We start from the raw sequence: 16,614 nt of genomic DNA, 5'->3' as shown, positions 1-16,614 counted from the left end.
CTACGGCCCCCCCCCCCCCCTCCTCCTCCCCCCAACTACCTAAATGTGAGCAGTGAAGACAATACCTTCAAGGCTCTCTAAAATCATCCCCAGCCACCCAAAACTGCTAGCTTAACATCATCCATTTCTCATGTTCATATATGATGGCTTTTATCTCCTTGGTGCTACTCACATCACCCTAAATTTCATACTATTTTCATCTACCACACCCTTGACCCCAAGGAAGAATGCAAGTGTTGAGGAGGTGAACTAGGAATGGTAAATATCTTACACACATTCCAATAACTGAAAGCTTCACATTTACTGAGTAACATCTGGACCTTAAAAATACAGTAAGCAACAAGCCAGGCTCCATCTGCATAGGGGTCATTCCATACTGTCAATAAGCAATATACTAATTAATGTTCATGTGTGCAAATGAGAAATTCCATACCGTTTTATACCATCAATAAACAACATACAAATGTTCATGCAAGATGATATCATGAATCATGATACATAATCTATGCAGAGTAGCAAAATAAACACCTCAGTTAACATCAACCATAAGATGTACTTGAGACCATAGCACTCATCTCCATTCCAACAAGATTTAGTTCTATAGGATCCACAGATTATTTGAAAATGTAAGGAAAAGAACCATATACTCAGCAGTAAATAAATACACAAGTAAATGCCTTGAAAATATTCCTGATAGCACATGAATAGCACATTAAAACTCTGGAAACTGTTCTCTCACACTCTTTTGAACAAATATACAAAAATCTATTCCACTGTAAAAAAGGTGCAAATAAAGATAAAATCATACAGGAAAGCGTGGTAGAAGTGTAGAACTTATAACTTTTGAATGAATAAGAAAACTATACCATGAACATATTTGGAACTAAGAATAGAAACATAAAGTATATATTCACCAGAACTTATGTGGTAAACTGTAAACCAATAGCATTTAAACAAAAAATTGTTGTTGCTGTTAAACGTGTATATGAAGAAGTAACTTACAGATGACAAAGTTAGCTAGAATCAACTAAGAACTCATTTACATTTCTTGCTTGGTAAAAGTGTATCTCGTTTTCCTCACTGAGGAAAATACAACCCAAAAAAAACAAGGAAAGAGAAAGACTAAAAAATATTGTATTTGGAATAACTAATAATACAACAATTTTCAGCTAAAAAAATCTCAGCAGAGCTCTTAATAACTTAAAATTGAATGACTGTTTTAAATACGATATACTTTCAAAACTCGGTCACAGATTTCAATTGCTGATTCTGCCCCTCAATCAAGCTCATCTGCCTTCTTAGCCTGGCAATATGACCTTGTACCTACAACATTAAAAGGAACAGAGCAGGTTTAAAAAGCATCACCTTGCTATTGGTTCCTTAGTCAGGACTCAAAGCACATGCTTAATCATATGTACTAAATATTCTATTTGTAGCTAAACTATCCGACATGTGTAGCTGTATCAAACTGAGTTTTATTGTCAGAGCTTTAGATATTTAGGAATACAAAGTAAACATTTTGTTCTACACAACTAGTTGCAGCCTATGAGTTTTCAGTTTGTTGTGTTTGTTTGTACAGAAATACCGCCTTTAAACCTAAGAAAGTCATAAATTGAATCAATCATCTATTCTAGGTAGTAGTTTCTGCCAAACATGGAAGGAGTATATTTCATGAAAATTCCACAAGTACTTATTAGCTTGTAAACGCTTTAAAAAAGAAAAAGAAAAAGAAAAAAAAAAAAAAAAGAAAAAAAAGAGCACCACATAGTCTACACAAAATGAAAAGCATCTAAGCCATACTAACCTGCTGGCGTGCTGCTGTAAGCTTTAGCAGCTCATCTGCCTCAGAGAAATTGGTGAACCATTGGCTTTGAGGATGATCCTTGGTATCACCTCTCTTCCTTTTGTCAATATCCTCCAACGGTGCTACATATAGACACAGAGTAAATAGTAACTCAACAAGGTATAATGAACAGACCAATTGAAATGACAAAATATTCAAAACACACCAGCAGGAGGTAAAGTAAAACCAGAAGGTAATCTGGGCACACTAACTGCTGGATGATTCTGCACACGTGCGAGAAAAGTCTCTGAAGGTTCAAAAAGAACAATTTCATCATATGTTTCAACAACTACGGGTTTCTTAATGGATAAAGGACCAGATTCATCCTCGGGATATAACTTCAGCTGGTGATACCTGCCATTTGAAAATAAATACATTACACTTTGCAAAGTATGTGAAATGTGAAGCAACCTAAGACTGTAAAACTAGTAAGCTAAAAAAGATTACTTGTGTGGAATAAATGGATATGACAGAGTCTAATCTGTGTCAGCATTTCAGCACTGGGTGGTTCAGTTAAATTTCTAGGCAAAACCCAATACAAAAGAGAGAACAATAGTAAAGAAAAAAAAGCTCACAAGTGCAATGGCTTATCACAAACATCACTGTGGAAATGAAGGGTAATGGCAATTTCAAATTCACCCCATCCACACTCCGACACCTCAAAAGGTGGAACTTCCACCACCCTTGTAGGATTGTTAAAACTTGAGTGTAATTGGAAAACTGCACGCTTTACGACTACACCCAGATCCTCATTTGTTGCTCCACGAACATAAACAGTCCATCTATGCGACTGATACCTAGCCCAAAAACAAGGAATACAGTCAGGCATTTGATCAAACAACAGAGAGACATAAAAAGCCATCAACTTTAGAATACTCACTCGCTTGCCTTCTTACCAAGCCAAAATGCAATGTTGCCGTAAACAATTGGAACACTAATTTCAAGGTCTTTAACCTTCTTTGTCAAGCTCTAAAATACCCCAAAGGTTAACAATAAGTTTCAATAAGAAGCTCCAAAGAATAATAAATTGTCAATTGTGCTAAACTAGTTGAATTGAGAGTGACAATATTCACCTTTCTTTCATTATCGTCAGAAGATTTAACGATTTTTGTGCGCTGAGACCTTGGGGTGGGTCCGGCTACGTCGGACTGATCCGAACCATGCTTCTTCACCGACGAGTTCTGAATCATTCTAGGATGCTGTTGTTGGATTGAATATTGATTGATTAAATTGAAATTAGGGTTTTTTGTTCGTGCGATAGTCGTACCAAATTTGAGGGCAGGGTTTTGGAAAAAAAATATTGTATGCGGGCGCGTCTATGCTTTCTTTAGCCTAGGACCAATCAGCAAAAAAGGTATATTAGCACGGAGTATTAAAATTTCATCTCTCCCTCCAAAAATAAAAAATTAAAAATTAAAATTTCATCTCATTAACAATCTATGTTTTCAAGCTCAAAATATGATATATGAACTCTTATAGATCTGGTTAAACTTTTATCACGCATTATAATTTTATTGATAGAATTGTGGTGTATAAAACTTGATAGAATTGTGGTGTATAAAACTTATAACTAATTGATTTAAATCAATAACGCTATTAGGCCTGCTTGAACAACTTGACAAATTTTTCCTCTTTTTCTTTTATTATTAGGTATGCATATATGCATGTGTATATAAATAGATGAAAATACTGTATGTTACATAACAATTCGTATGGGATTCTATAACTCAAAACTTTTGATACCAAATGAAGATAAAGGTCATATATAGTGAATTATGAGGTTATCATTTGACAAACAACTTAAAGATTTACTATAAATCAAGATTGTATATTACATACTGGTACTGCAAGATCCTACTAGGAATGGATATATCTTAGTATAATTGCTAATTTGCAATCACTGTCTCCGATGTGGAAGATTCAACTTCCATAGAATACTTTCTGACTGTAACATGTTCAAGAAAATCATGTTTTATTTAGAGCTTTCAGGTTTCCAAATTGTTTGTTCAAGAATGATTTTGTGACCACAAATGGCTTCTTTAAGCTTTCTGCAACAAGCATAAACTGCAAAATGGCCTGCAGGGACAATCATGCAAGTCTTTTCACCCGGGATCGACTCTGAGCATGTGTGCAAGTTAAGCGATATGATTGCTGTTTTAACAGTCCTCTGGGAACTAAGCCAGAAGTGAGATGAACAAAGGCATCTTCTATGCAGGGAATTGTGAGACCACCCATGGAATGATTGAAACCGAACTCTTCCTGTGCTTGACTCAACAAGTCTTGAAACCAAGGGTGGCTCACATATCTCTTCTTCTGATCATCTTGGCCAACATAAACAGCAAGATGGCCTTTCGGGATATCTCGAGAAGAAAACTTTCTCAAGATCCTGCTAGAATGAGTTACACTTGGCACTCGGATAGCCATGATCTTTGAAGATTACATATTAACAAGCGAAAAGTTAAGGAATTCTTGGATTCTGTAGAGAATAGCAGAGAAATATATATTTTCAGTATATGTATGTAGTTCTGAGAATGAAGCCTAAGCTATAAAGGCAAATGGTAGGTCATACATATCCATATGTTTTGTGGTGAAATGGTACCACAAATCCACAATGATAGACAACACCACATGAGATATCGCTAGGGTTGCTTTCCAACTCATTGTGAAAGCACCTAGACCATAACAATAGAGAAGACTGACCCCATGGGCTAGATCAGTTAATTCGACCCATCACAAGTCTTATTCCAAAGGCAATGTGGGAGTTTTGACCAAGAGGAGATGAAATCACAATAAAAATCAAACCAATCAGACAAGTAGGGGTGGATCCACACTGGGGCAGTTGCCCCCCTCCCCCACCCCCACCCCCACCCCCGGCCTTATATATGTGTGTGTATAAATTAGTAAACGGTTGAGTAATTTAGTTGGTTGGAACTCTAAATTTAATGTTAAATAATTTATGACACAATTAAGTTTGACTCTCATTAGCATCACTTGGCTCACCCCACTCAAGTATATTTTTGTCTCCACCCCTAACCACGGATAAGAATGGATTGAGGCTTCTACAAAGTAGCAGTCAAAGAGACAACTTATTGAATCATGAATGTGATAAACTTTAGAAAGCAGTTGAATGCATGACAGGCTGTTGATTCTTAGTGTGTTAGTATGTAGATGTAACATACAATGATAGAGCTAAGCAAAAACAAATTAATACGCATGAATTAGGAGGACAAAGTGACAAAGTTGATGCGATAATTCTGAGGGAGTTGTTGCTGGACATGATGTTTGAACGTTAGGTATTGAAGATAACCAGGCCAAATATTATTAAATGAGGGAAGGGATATGGCCAATCCAATAAATGCAGACAAGAATTGAAATTCTCTCATTAGCATATTATGCAAAATTATACTAGCTTTTAATTTTGCTCAAAAATGAATTTCAATTACACTTTAAGGTGTTTTTGCAGCTTAAATTAAAATAGCCCCTTACTGTTGGAAAACCTGCATCATATACATACATGTTCATGTTCTGTGTCCATACATATATAGTTATGCATAAACTATATATGAACTATAACACTGAAGCTAATAGCATTGCACTAGAGTTCTCTGTCCAGAAAAAAAAAATCTTGAAAATCTGATGCACTAATAAAGTGTAATATATTTGCTGTTTGTAAGCTTTTTTTAATGATTTACATGGTAAATCTCAGGAATTCTGTCTTTTCTGTTTGTTTTACAAAATTGTGCATTCCAGATGAAGTAAAAATGATGTCAACGAAAACATCCTCTCTGCAGGGAATTGTGAGGCCGCCCATGGAATGATCAAACCAAATTCTTTGATCCTCGGCTTGACTCAACAAGTCCCCAGACAAAGGATGGCTCAAGTATATATATATGTGTATATTATATATACGGGGACAAATGGTAGCTTATACATATATATGAAGAAGATATAGGAGGTTGATGACAGACAGTGCGTGCCACATGAAGTAACATGTGGTTTTGCCATCCACCAAATTTTGATGATTCTGAGTAAGGTATGAGTGCATGTCAACTTGGGAGACGAGCTTTGGTGAAGTGCACGTGAATTGGAGCCTACATGCAGGTCCCCATTCCCAAACAAGTTTCCATATTTTAAGGACAAGTGGCCGGATTGAAATCAAGAACATGCATTCATTTCGCCTAGATATATCACTTACTTAGCTGACCAGGCCAATTGATGAAGATCATATGTTTTCTAGTCCAAAAATATAATGCATGCAGACAACCAGAGTTAATTGTGTGTCTTCAACATGTGAACACAAGTACTCGCATGTTGTTGGAACACAGGCTATATTCTCTGTTATGAATATGGCCTATGGGTCAGGCCTTGGTAGTGTGATTTCATATATTCATTAGTCAGAACGTAGAATCTGTTCATAAATGACCACCTCGAACCCATGACTTCCTATTTTAGAGAGTCACTTCGAGCCACTAGACAACATGGTTATTTGATATAGTTAAGTTTTATAATTGGGATGTGGTGTGATGATGATGTCCATAGATATTGGGTTGACTTGGCGAAAGTATGGTGCATTTCAATTCATGGTATAAATTTTAAGTCTGACCACACAATCCAACTAACTAACTATGAGTTGACTTAGCCAAAAACGCGTTTATGCAAGAGGTTTTCTTTAATATCAATGAATATATCTTCAACTCCACTTACATAAAGTCCACCTCTTTAGGTACATTGGTATCTATAAGTCTGACATTTGATTTAGTGTAACAACTAACCCACCAATTCTTCAACTTTAATCTGTCCGGTACAGTACATGTACTGTTAATGACACTTCCATATAGACACAATCTCTAACCACTACCTAGCTCCTCATGATAAATGTTAAATCAGAATTGTTAGTCATGGATCCAAGTCATTCAACCCTATTTGAGCATCTCAAATTTGAGAGAAATCTTTTTCTGGGTAAGCTAAAAGATGATGTGGAGAAGAGAAAGACAATGTGTCAAGTATACAGATATTATGCAAAACTATACAGAGAAGTGTAACATAAATAACATGCTACTATATATCCACGACACTACTTTTATGACATAGGAAAGTGATAGACAATTGTTTACTACTCTAAATAATTAATTAAAAAAAAAAACTTACCTTGACTGACACGAGGAAGAAGAATAATAATAATTAAAAGTTTGAATTGAGATTGGGACCGGTATTTGAATACCCACAGAAAACAGTTATTGATAAAGAGGATTTGCAGAGACAAGGCCAGTGGATGAAAAGGGAGTCCAAGTTCAATGCCCCCGGCCACAACAGGAAAAGGGAGCCTCTTCATTTGGATATGAATAATGTAAAACAACAAGGAAAATATAATAATATAATATTATGTAATGATATGGTTCAGCTTTAGCAGTCTGCAGGTGGGTTGTTCTGTTTATATATACAAATTTTATATTATATTGTGCAATATCCACAAGTTGCTTGTTTCGATCTTCTGTTCCCCAAAGTGGTAGGGCATTGTGACTTGAAATAGATTGGACACAGCCATGTGATTCTTTGCCAATCTCTTCACCTGATATGTTTTCAAGCCAACTTTCACCTGACTACCCAATAATACACTGCACTTTACCTTCTCTATATATATAGTTATTAGCTAGCTAGTCCATTAGATCAAAGTGTACGCTCTTGACTTCAAAGCTTGGATTGTTCTAGAAATTAAATTTGTTGTTTCCACAATATAATGGGTATTAGACTGGTTGGGATTTCCGAAGCCAAAGAGAAGCTTCGGAGAACGCTTTCGCCGAGAAAAGGGAGCATTTCGACGTCGAATGACGTCCCAAAAGGCCACTTTCCGGTTTACGTGGGAGAAGCACAGCGGCGGTTTGTGGTTCCGATCTCGTACTTGAGGCATCCTTTGTTCCAGGAGTTGTTGCATTGGGCTGAGCAAGAATTTGGGTATGAGCATCGTCCCACCGGCGGTTTAACTATTCCATGCAGTGAAGATTACTTCTTGACCCTCATTTCCCTGCTCAAGTCTTCATAGCCTCAATTAATTCTTCCATCGACATTTTTACAGTGCTGCAAATATAAGTAGTGCTGTAATTTTTATTTTTATTTTTTTGTGACGAGGAAACCCACAGTCACATATGAACATGTGCACATCTTGTGCTATTGTAATTGGTTCTATCGACTAGGAGAGTGTTGACAAAGTGCTGTAATCAATACATGTTTTTAGATTTAGTGATCCAATATTAGCCTTCAAAAATATGTGTGGGGAAACTTGCAATCCAGACAACACTGTTAGTATATTCTTAAATTGTGAAGTTGATTAATTCTATGTGACTTTGTAAATGCATTCAACGATCAATATTTTTAAGGGTTATTAATTTGAAATGATTCAGTACAAATTATATATCTATTTATATATTTTGATTAATAAGAAAGATAGCAACAACTATTCAAAAGTATTGTACTCTGAATGAGTCTATAAATATATCTATTTATATATTAATTATTAATAATGTGTTTTTAATATTGATAAATATCAGTTATAATCATGTGTTTAATACTAATAAAGTACAATTTACGTGCATATATGGAGTCATATATGGATCATACCATGCTGGCATGATGGACAATGATAAGTTTTTATGTTCAAACTATTTATCTATTTATAAGGTGTGTTTAATATTGTTAAATAATAGTTATATTTATGTGTTTAACACTAATACAATATTATTTACGTGCATGGAGTGATACCATGATGCATATGAGGGCATACGTACAGTGTATAATGTTGGATCCAAATGGTGTTATTATGAATTAAACTTGTAATCTTTTGGTACAATAATGAAGAATTATGTCCACTCAATCATCCTTTTTGAGACAGTTTTATTACATGTTTTGACTCTATTGTGACTTTTTATCTAGATAATAAAATGGTAGATAAATTAAAAACTATCACAGTTTAAGAAAAAAAAGTGATTATAAGTGTAATACAGTCCACTCGCCCTATAGATCGACCCCATAGTTACCTTCGCAAATATATTCAAGTCTAAGGCCAAGGCATGTGTTTTGTCGTATGGTCCATCAAATTCCTAACATTATTTCAAATTTGACACTATACATTAAATCTCAATGTCTTTTTTACTTTAATTTCCAGAACTATGCTAATATGTACTGTTTTATTTTATCATAATAAAAAATTGAAATATTATAAATGTAATAAAAAAAAATCTCCATTATAAAGGAACGTAAAAACAAAAACAACAATCTAGCTACCTACCCTTGTATTTGTGTCAATCACCATGCATGCATGGACCTACCATCATCCAACTTATGTTTCCAGGATGTATAACATCATTTATGGATCCAATAAATGGAATATATTATATATAGCCTCTCCTATATATGAATACAACGCAGCCGCCACCGCACGCGGTTGTGCGTTGAAACTATGGGCTCTTCTTATGCTCAGACAATGCAAGTTGCGCGCGGTGCACCGCCGGGCCGGTAAGGGAAACGGATTTCTAAATTTCTGCACGGCGGCGCCACGCACATGTCTCTCACCAATAATTCAAAAGGGCAAAGAATCCCATGAACTCGCTGACACAAAAATCATCGCAATATCTTCTTCAACCCAATGTCGAGTTAATTAGTTATTTGAAAAACGTGATAAATGGTTGGTTTTTTATCTGTAAATTATGACATGCACCGTGTAACATAGCGTGGGCACACAGTTTATTGGTTGAAAACCAAGTGCTATAATGGTCAATGGACACTAAAGTATATATACACTACAGAGGATATATTATTGTATTAATAAATGAAGATATCTAATTTGTTCATACGACAATCCATATATACAAGTTGCTTCTGCAGGCCATTATAATGGCCGCAGACATATCAGAGTCCATTATTGTCGTTTTGCGTCCTCACCAGTCATATCTAATTATAGAAACCTTACCATATATGCATGCTTAAGAGTATACAATAACCATTACTATATATATGGAGTATATATAAGCTAAGATATCATAATATCTATCGTTCTCAGAATATACATGAATATGGGGATCCGTTTACAAACGATGGTTGGTCACGCTAGGCAAGTGATTGTGGGAGCAAGAGCGAGAAAAGTGGGCGATGTTCCTAAAGGTCACATGGCAGTGTACGTGGGAGACAGGCAGGACGAGGAGAAACATCGGTTTGTGGTTCCTATACGCTACTTGAAACACCCATTGTTCCAAAATCTGTTGCGCCTTTCCGAGGAAGAGTATGGGTTCCAGCATCCCATGGGCGGGCTTACAATCCCCTGCACCCAATCTGCATTTTTGACCCTCACTTCTAAGATCGATTAGTTTCACATTTTGCATTATATTGTTGATCTCCTCGTTAATTAAATGTACATAATTGAAGCTAGTGTTCTGTTCTCTGATATGATCGATTGTCAAAGTTTTGTATGTTGTCGTACATTGTGGTCATTGCCAAGGGATAGTAGTTGTTTAATTTCTATCATTTTGTATCCTGATATTATGGAATTAATATAATGAATAATTTATGGAATTAGTTCTAGAATTTCTAACTAATTTTAGACTAACACGTGCATGTATGTTGCGGTTGGAATTAAAATGGGCTAATAAAACATTATTGGAATCCAAACCCAAAGGCCTTCCTCGAACCTAAATGACATCTATGTTCAACTTTATTTGGGCCTGGCTACCGCTTACACATTGGGTATGGGATCCAACTTTTAATCTAAATCAATGAGATCAAAACGGCCCACTTATTTGGGCCTGTTAAACATTGCGCTCCTAATTATGGAGTAATGCTTTTTTCTTTTTTGAAACCAATTATGGAGTAATGCTATTATCTTATTATGGACAACTCCAATCAAGTTTACTAGACTGTTAATTTGATTTAAGCTTATTAATTTTTTTGATTTAAGTTTATCAATTATATTGTTTGCATTAACCTTCTAAAAAATCAACTCGTTAATGTCCATTCATAAGTTGATAAAAAGAAATACAATTGTCACATTTTCTATAGTTGAATTCATTATGCACTTGTCCATTATAAGTCATAATTATAATTGTATTAACGTACTTGATCCTACCAAAATAAATCCTACTCATATTAATTATCTTGCTTCACGTAACCAATAACTGGCGTGGGGCTATGAAGTTATGAGTTATGATTGATATAGGCCGACCAAAAAATGCAGGCAGATTTGGGTAGCGGTAAAGTCGTCGTCACTATCCTCCAAAACCGTCGCAGCTGTCCTAACCACACACTTCCCCGTGTCCCACTTTCCCTCCCTCTCTAGAATCCGCGAATGCTGACTTCTTTCTTTCTCTCTCTCTAGACTTCGCCATTACTCATAAAAGAGTCGATGCTTTTGTTTGATTTTGTTGGAGCGGCCAGCGCAGAAAAGGGAACAGTCACGGGAAGTTGGGGAGAGAGAGAGAGAATCGGAGTGTGAATACTGTGAAGATGAAGAAGAAAAGTTGTGAGGGAGAGGTGTTGGACGGATCGGATATAATGGAGTTGGTTGGGAATGAGGAGGTGTTCAGTAACTTCGTGGATCACAAGTTTCAAGAACTCGACAAAGACTGCGACGGCAAGCTCTCTGTTAAGGAATTGCAACCGGCCGTTGCTGACATTGGCGCTGCTCTCGGCTTGCCTGCTCAAGGCTCTTCTCCTAAGTCCGATCATATCTACTCTGAGGTACTCTCTCTCTCTCTTTTCTGTTTTCTTGTTTCTTTGCAGAAATCTTACCGGAATTAGTTGCGGCATGCTTAAATTGTTGGCTAAGTATAGTGGATCAATCCTGTCTTTCTAAAAGTGTATATATTGTGATTCGTCAACTGTGACAATGACATGCCATTCTTAGTGCTATAATTAGTCACACAAGCAATTGAATCTTGCTTTTAGGAAACAACTGGTTCGCTTTCTTAGTAACTAAAAGGAAAAATTGTAATTTACTCATTCCATAATATGTCAATTATCAATGTTAATGAATTCTGAATTATTAGCAATGTAAATATAACCTACCTCTCAATTTTTAAAATAGTACATATATTGCTCATCCCCTAGTGTAAATGTTACTCCTCAAATTTTCTCCTGGCAATATATGTACCGTTTTAAAAATCGAGGGACAACATTTGCCCCACTAATAATTCAGGTCAGGAATGACATTGATAATTGGCACAATTGAGGGGCATAAATTACAATTTTTCCTAACTAAAAATACTTAACTACATATATGCAAGTCACTGTTTATATATGTGATTAGCATTATCCAGAATGTTAATGTCCACTTCTACTTTCATGACACACAAGCTGGCATATATTATTTGCATGCGTAACAGTTAAGCATGTGATGGATATGTGACTTGGTGGTATTGGTATTGTCACATAAATTTAATTTGGACCACATTTGGCCTGCCATGATAAAACATCATCTAGAGTTTTACCATATATGTAGTTAAATCCATTTCATACTTTACCATTTGAAATTAGGTGATGCACTAACTTTACTCTGTTTTGGTTGTTGGATCCTATTTTCCTTTTTTCTGTACTGTAATTACAGTTGTAGATAACTCATAACTCATAAGTTGGATAAAAGCTGATAGAAGGGGTGTCCAATGTTAGATAATGTGGTAGATATCCCATTTCCACTTGTATATCCATACAAACAATATTGCCTTCTCTGTTTTACTGTGTAATGTTGATTAGCTTTATAATGGCCTCTCAGTTATTGGTTTCGTTCTTTTAAGCATCTTTCTGGTTGGTTATGTAAAGGTTGTTTCTTTTTCACTAACCTGATGCAGGTGCTTAATGAATTCACTCATGGAAAACAAGAGAAGGTAAGCAAGACAGAGTTTAAAGAGGTTCTCTCGGATATTCTACTAGGCATGGCTACTGGTTTAAAGCGGGACCCTATTGTAATTCTTCGCATGGATGGTGAAGACCTGCTAGAGTTTATTAATAATCCAAGTTTTGAGTCGGACATGGCTTCGATATGTTCTTTCATAGAATTGCCTGATGGATCCCTGAAAGATTACATTGTCAAGGTCTTTGAGAAGCTTTCAGTGGATCAAGGGATGCCTCCTGCCTCAGATTCTTGGGTAATATTTTGTGTTCATTCATAGTTTAATTACAGTGTGGCCTTCAAACTCAAATTGCCAGAGTGGTCACTTTTGAGACATTTCTGTTTTGGTTTATCATGAGATATCTTCTTTTGTAGGTAATGAGCAACATTGTGGAACCAGCACTGGGATCTGACACTGGTATTCACCAGGAACCAGTTTCGCAGGACTCATTTCTGGCTGAGTTCAAGAAAGTTGCTGTGAGAGTGGCTCAGCGTCTTAAGGAACAACCTGTAATTGTTGCTCATAGTGAGAACACCTTTGATGGAAGTGGCATTAGGAGATTATTGGCCAACAAATTTGAACTAGATAAGGTTAGTGACTTCGCTTCATATCATATAATACAATGTCTCTGCTCTTCAAGTTGCTACTGCAATTTCAGAGGCATACCTACTTCCTGTTTAATAACTTTGGAGTCTAAAGATGCTGCCTATAGATCTACATATTCTGTAATTGTGTCCACATCTTTATACACCTATGTTCTGAATTCACAAGGCATAAAAACAGAGAATTTAATGATCTAAATGATGAGACTTATAGTTTCCTCTTATGGTGTACCTAGCTAAAAGGAATTAACTTAAGTTCCCATGACTTACAATCAGAATTCTTTCTTATTTCCCAGAAAACCGTTTAGCTTTAGAGTACTTCCTACTTATTTTGTATGTTTCATCTCCTTCAGACTCTGGATTCTGCTGTTAAAAATGTTCCCAGAGATCGTCATGGGAAAATATCCAAGGAATACCTTCGTGTGGCACTTGATGTGCTGGCTCCATCGGCTGGCTTACCTCCCATTGGCGCAGTTGATGAGGTATATGTTTAACAGTAACCAAATTGCTCTCTAATCTCAATGGTGCTTATGTTTTTATGCAAATCTTACTGTGAAATTATTCATAGCCAAAACAAAAACTGTCTTTTAATGATGTTTGGAATATACTTGCTGCCTACTGTAGATCAAATTGTAAACCTACATTGAAACTTGAGATTTTTGCAGATGGACAATATAACTAATGAAACATTTAATGATGTTTGAAATATTGTAAATCTACCTTATTGCAGATGGACAAGATAACTAATGAAGCATTGAAGATGGTGGATGCTGATGATGGGAAAATGGTTAAAGAGGATGAGTTCAAAAAACTGTTGACAGAGGTTCTAGGTGCAATGATGCTGCAGTTGGAAGGCAACCCTGTTTCGGTTTCCACCAACTCGGTCGTGCATGAACCCCTTGCTTCTGCATCCACACTATTGGACCCATCTTCAACATGAGGGTGGTTTACTGCTTTTAAAGTCTGAGTTCACGTGTATGGAGTAAAGAGAATAACACTGTAACGTAATGTGGATAAAGAAGATGACTCAGTTAATCAGTTACTAAGGCCGCCATAGGGTATTGTATGCGCTTGCATCTATAGAGGATGATCAGTGATCTGATTTGGTACTGAAAGAAAACGAATTATGTCAAGATATCACGTCCAATTATAAATATTTTAGGACAAAAACTTGTGCAAGACAGTTTTACAGGTCACAATCTCAATTCCTTAGGCCAGAGTCAATGTCTGGTATGTTAGATTGAGACTTGAATATGTTATAGTTTACGTTGACAATGGAAATAAGTCATGTGGGTATCCATCTGCATGGAAATGCTCTCTGGGAATGATTTTAGTGTAGAGATAAAATGCCATACAAGCAATGGCCGGCGCAACCCAAAACACCCAAAGTCCATCCCAGAGGTGACCTCCCTTCACAAGTGCTGCCCCCAAACACCTCGCCGGATTCAGCCCGGCTCCGCCGTACCCCTTTTGCTTCGTCACGGTGGTGGAGATGAACACCAGGAGGCCAAACACTATTCCCACGAACATGAAAACCTTGACTTGGCCTAGCGCCTTTGACTGCCGGTAATCGTAAGCCGTCCATAGTACGGCGAAGAGAAGCACAAAGGAACAGAAAAACTCCATCCAAAACGCCTGGTTTATTGCAAGCCCCACGATTACTGGCCCGTTTGGAGCTTGAGTTACCGCTCTAATGGTGCAGCCGCCCAGGGAGAAATTTTCTTGGATTGTTTCGCTGACCACGGCTTTAAGCGCTAGAGCACCCAGCACGGCGCCGATGCACTGTGCTACAATGTAGATTATGGCTCTTGACATGGAAATAATCCCCACCAAGGCGGCGGAGAAGGAGATGATGGGGTTTACATGGCCGCCGGAGACTGGAAGCAAGGCCAATATTATTATCGTCGCGAAAATGGCAATTAGAATTGACATGATCAAATTCGGCGTCTTGGTTTCGGTCTCATACGTTGAGATCACTACGGTGTCTAATACGAACACCAGCACCGCCGTTCCAAGAACCTCCGCCACCGCAGCTCGCCACACCTTTAATTTATACGGATATAATAAGTCACACTTGTGTCAGATCGTAAGACGGCAGACAGGTCGTGACAAACATAATTTAAATCATAAAAACCAATCAAAATCAACTCATAATACTAACTATGACCTAAATTATGTTGAAGTGACTCGTCTCATAATCCATACCAGAATTTCTATGAATTAATTAGCTAGCTAGTATGGAAATTCACTCACATCCAAAGAAACAAAGTCCATCAAGCCCAGCTTCTGCACCAGCAAAAAAGTTGGTTTATCGTCCTTTCCAGTCCATCCATCTTCTTCACTCAATCCTTTTGCTCCATCATCATCCCTGCTGCATCTTCTACTGGAATGGGTTTGGCTTTCTTCATCACCAAAAGAATGCATTAAATTCGCCGCCATTTAATTTTCTGATGTTTTCGGAGATAAATCTGGTTCATTTAGCCGCTATATATGTACTATCCACAAGCCCACTTTGTTTAACAGATCAAATCTGACAACAAAATATGTTTTATGTGAACAAAACAAAAAACACATGGATATATAAAACAATTAAAACAAAAATGTTGGCTTGGCTTGATCATTAAATAATATGTATAGTTGCATATTCGGGGAATATGATGCGGAGCAAAGAGATTATGCTTCAGTTTATCCTAGATCAAGAAACCATGATTTGGACAAGAGAACAGTATTGTGCTGCTGGGATGCATGCAAGATTAATTTCTTGCTGTTAACGCTTTCTCGAAAGATGACTATTGAACTCAGTTAGGGACAGATTAATGACTAAACAAACTTTGTTTGATGCTAACTAGAAAGTGATATCTAATACAAAATCCCCCCACCCATGCTGCATGTAAACAAAACCTAGAATTGTCTGCATTGGCTCATACAAATGAAATTTTCTCGCAAAAGAGTGGTATAGTAGGTGGAACATAGTTTAAGTACGCCACAAGTTCGGTTATTAATAACACCTTTTCGGTTGAGCCCGTTGCACAAACCTTAATACAAGTTATCTCTCTTGCATGATTTACGAGTTATTATACAAGAACAAAATTTATTTAGTGCATACCTTCAAATAGTGGTAGTAGATTCCTTGATATTTAAAAAAAAAAAAAAAAAACATGAAATTTTACCTTCAACTCGGCATTATAACATTGCCACCTAACAATTATTACTTAAATATACTTTCACTATGCATTTAAATCTTATCCTCTAAAGGTGGTTTATTACAAAAACGCTCTCTAGGATATACGGTTTCCTT

The 16,614-nt window shown here is 36.7% G+C and overlaps 5 protein-coding genes across 5 annotated transcripts; 2 read left to right on the top strand and 3 right to left on the bottom strand.

Moving 5' to 3' along the window:
- Positions 1 to 948: 948 nt before the first annotated feature.
- LOC116028876 (transcription initiation factor TFIID subunit 14b-like) lies at positions 949 to 3,164 on the bottom strand. The gene is made up of 6 exons (XM_031270719.1): positions 2,917 to 3,164; positions 2,724 to 2,812; positions 2,419 to 2,640; positions 2,010 to 2,197; positions 1,805 to 1,926; positions 949 to 1,323 (listed from the first exon to the last, which is right to left on the bottom strand). The coding sequence occupies exons 1-6, from the start codon at positions 3,031 to 3,033 to the stop codon at positions 1,237 to 1,239; spliced, it is 825 nt and encodes a 274-aa protein (XP_031126579.1). The 5' UTR covers positions 3,034 to 3,164; the 3' UTR covers positions 949 to 1,236.
- Positions 3,165 to 3,931: 767 nt separating this feature from the next.
- Positions 3,932 to 4,267, bottom strand: LOC116028940 (auxin-responsive protein SAUR21-like). The gene has a single exon (XM_031270798.1). It carries the CDS (start codon positions 4,265 to 4,267, stop codon positions 3,932 to 3,934), a length of 336 nt encoding a protein of 111 aa, XP_031126658.1.
- Positions 4,268 to 7,526: 3,259 nt separating this feature from the next.
- LOC116030672 (indole-3-acetic acid-induced protein ARG7-like) lies at positions 7,527 to 8,207 on the top strand. The gene has a single exon (XM_031272988.1). The coding sequence runs from the start codon at positions 7,581 to 7,583 to the stop codon at positions 7,881 to 7,883; it is 303 nt and encodes a 100-aa protein (XP_031128848.1). The 5' UTR covers positions 7,527 to 7,580; the 3' UTR covers positions 7,884 to 8,207.
- A 2,970-nt stretch (positions 8,208 to 11,177) lies between these two features.
- Positions 11,178 to 14,622, top strand: LOC116030326. The gene is made up of 5 exons (XM_031272550.1): positions 11,178 to 11,566; positions 12,673 to 12,969; positions 13,089 to 13,304; positions 13,670 to 13,798; positions 14,047 to 14,622. The coding sequence occupies exons 1-5, from the start codon at positions 11,333 to 11,335 to the stop codon at positions 14,254 to 14,256; spliced, it is 1,086 nt and encodes a 361-aa protein (XP_031128410.1). The 5' UTR covers positions 11,178 to 11,332; the 3' UTR covers positions 14,257 to 14,622.
- LOC116028938 (aquaporin-5-like) lies at positions 14,580 to 15,755 on the bottom strand. Its single transcript, XM_031270796.1, has 2 exons — positions 15,570 to 15,755; positions 14,580 to 15,359 (listed from the first exon to the last, which is right to left on the bottom strand). Exons 1-2 carry the CDS (start codon positions 15,753 to 15,755, stop codon positions 14,580 to 14,582), a joined length of 966 nt encoding a protein of 321 aa, XP_031126656.1.
- Between the last annotated feature and the right edge of the window lie 859 nt (positions 15,756 to 16,614).

Source organism: Ipomoea triloba, chromosome 9 (assembly GCF_003576645.1).
Source record: "Ipomoea triloba cultivar NCNSP0323 chromosome 9, ASM357664v1".
Classification (NCBI taxonomy): Eukaryota; Viridiplantae; Streptophyta; class Magnoliopsida; order Solanales; family Convolvulaceae; genus Ipomoea; species Ipomoea triloba.
The sequence above is the reverse complement of the archived record's forward strand: the minus strand, read 5'-3'. Positions and strand labels throughout refer to the sequence as shown.

Bases quoted from the DNA above. Each gene is read 5' to 3' on its own strand.
- LOC116030326 (XM_031272550.1), top strand. From the start codon at position 11,333: ATGAAGAAGAAAAGTTGTGAGGGAGAGGTGTTGGACGGATCGGATATA. The intron at 13,305-13,669 runs GTTAGTGACTTC...CATCTCCTTCAG, and splicing joins ACAAATTTGAACTAGATAAG to ACTCTGGATTCTGCTGTTAA. The intron at 13,799-14,046 runs GTATATGTTTAA...ACCTTATTGCAG, and splicing joins CCATTGGCGCAGTTGATGAG to ATGGACAAGATAACTAATGA.
- LOC116028876 (XM_031270719.1), bottom strand. From the start codon at position 3,033: ATGATTCAGAACTCGTCGGTGAAGAAGCATGGTTCGGATCAGTCCGAC. The intron at 2,813-2,916 runs GTGAATATTGTC...GGGGTATTTTAG, and splicing joins CTGACGATAATGAAAGAAAG to AGCTTGACAAAGAAGGTTAA. The intron at 2,198-2,418 runs GTGAGCTTTTTT...TTCAAATGGCAG, and splicing joins TGTGATAAGCCATTGCACTT to GTATCACCAGCTGAAGTTAT.
- LOC116028938 (XM_031270796.1), bottom strand. From the start codon at position 15,755: ATGGCGGCGAATTTAATGCATTCTTTTGGTGATGAAGAAAGCCAAACC. The intron at 15,360-15,569 runs GTGAGTGAATTT...TATAAATTAAAG, and splicing joins TGGACTTTGTTTCTTTGGAT to GTGTGGCGAGCTGCGGTGGC.
- LOC116028940 (XM_031270798.1), bottom strand. From the start codon at position 4,267: ATGGCTATCCGAGTGCCAAGTGTAACTCATTCTAGCAGGATCTTGAGA.
- LOC116030672 (XM_031272988.1), top strand. From the start codon at position 7,581: ATGGGTATTAGACTGGTTGGGATTTCCGAAGCCAAAGAGAAGCTTCGG.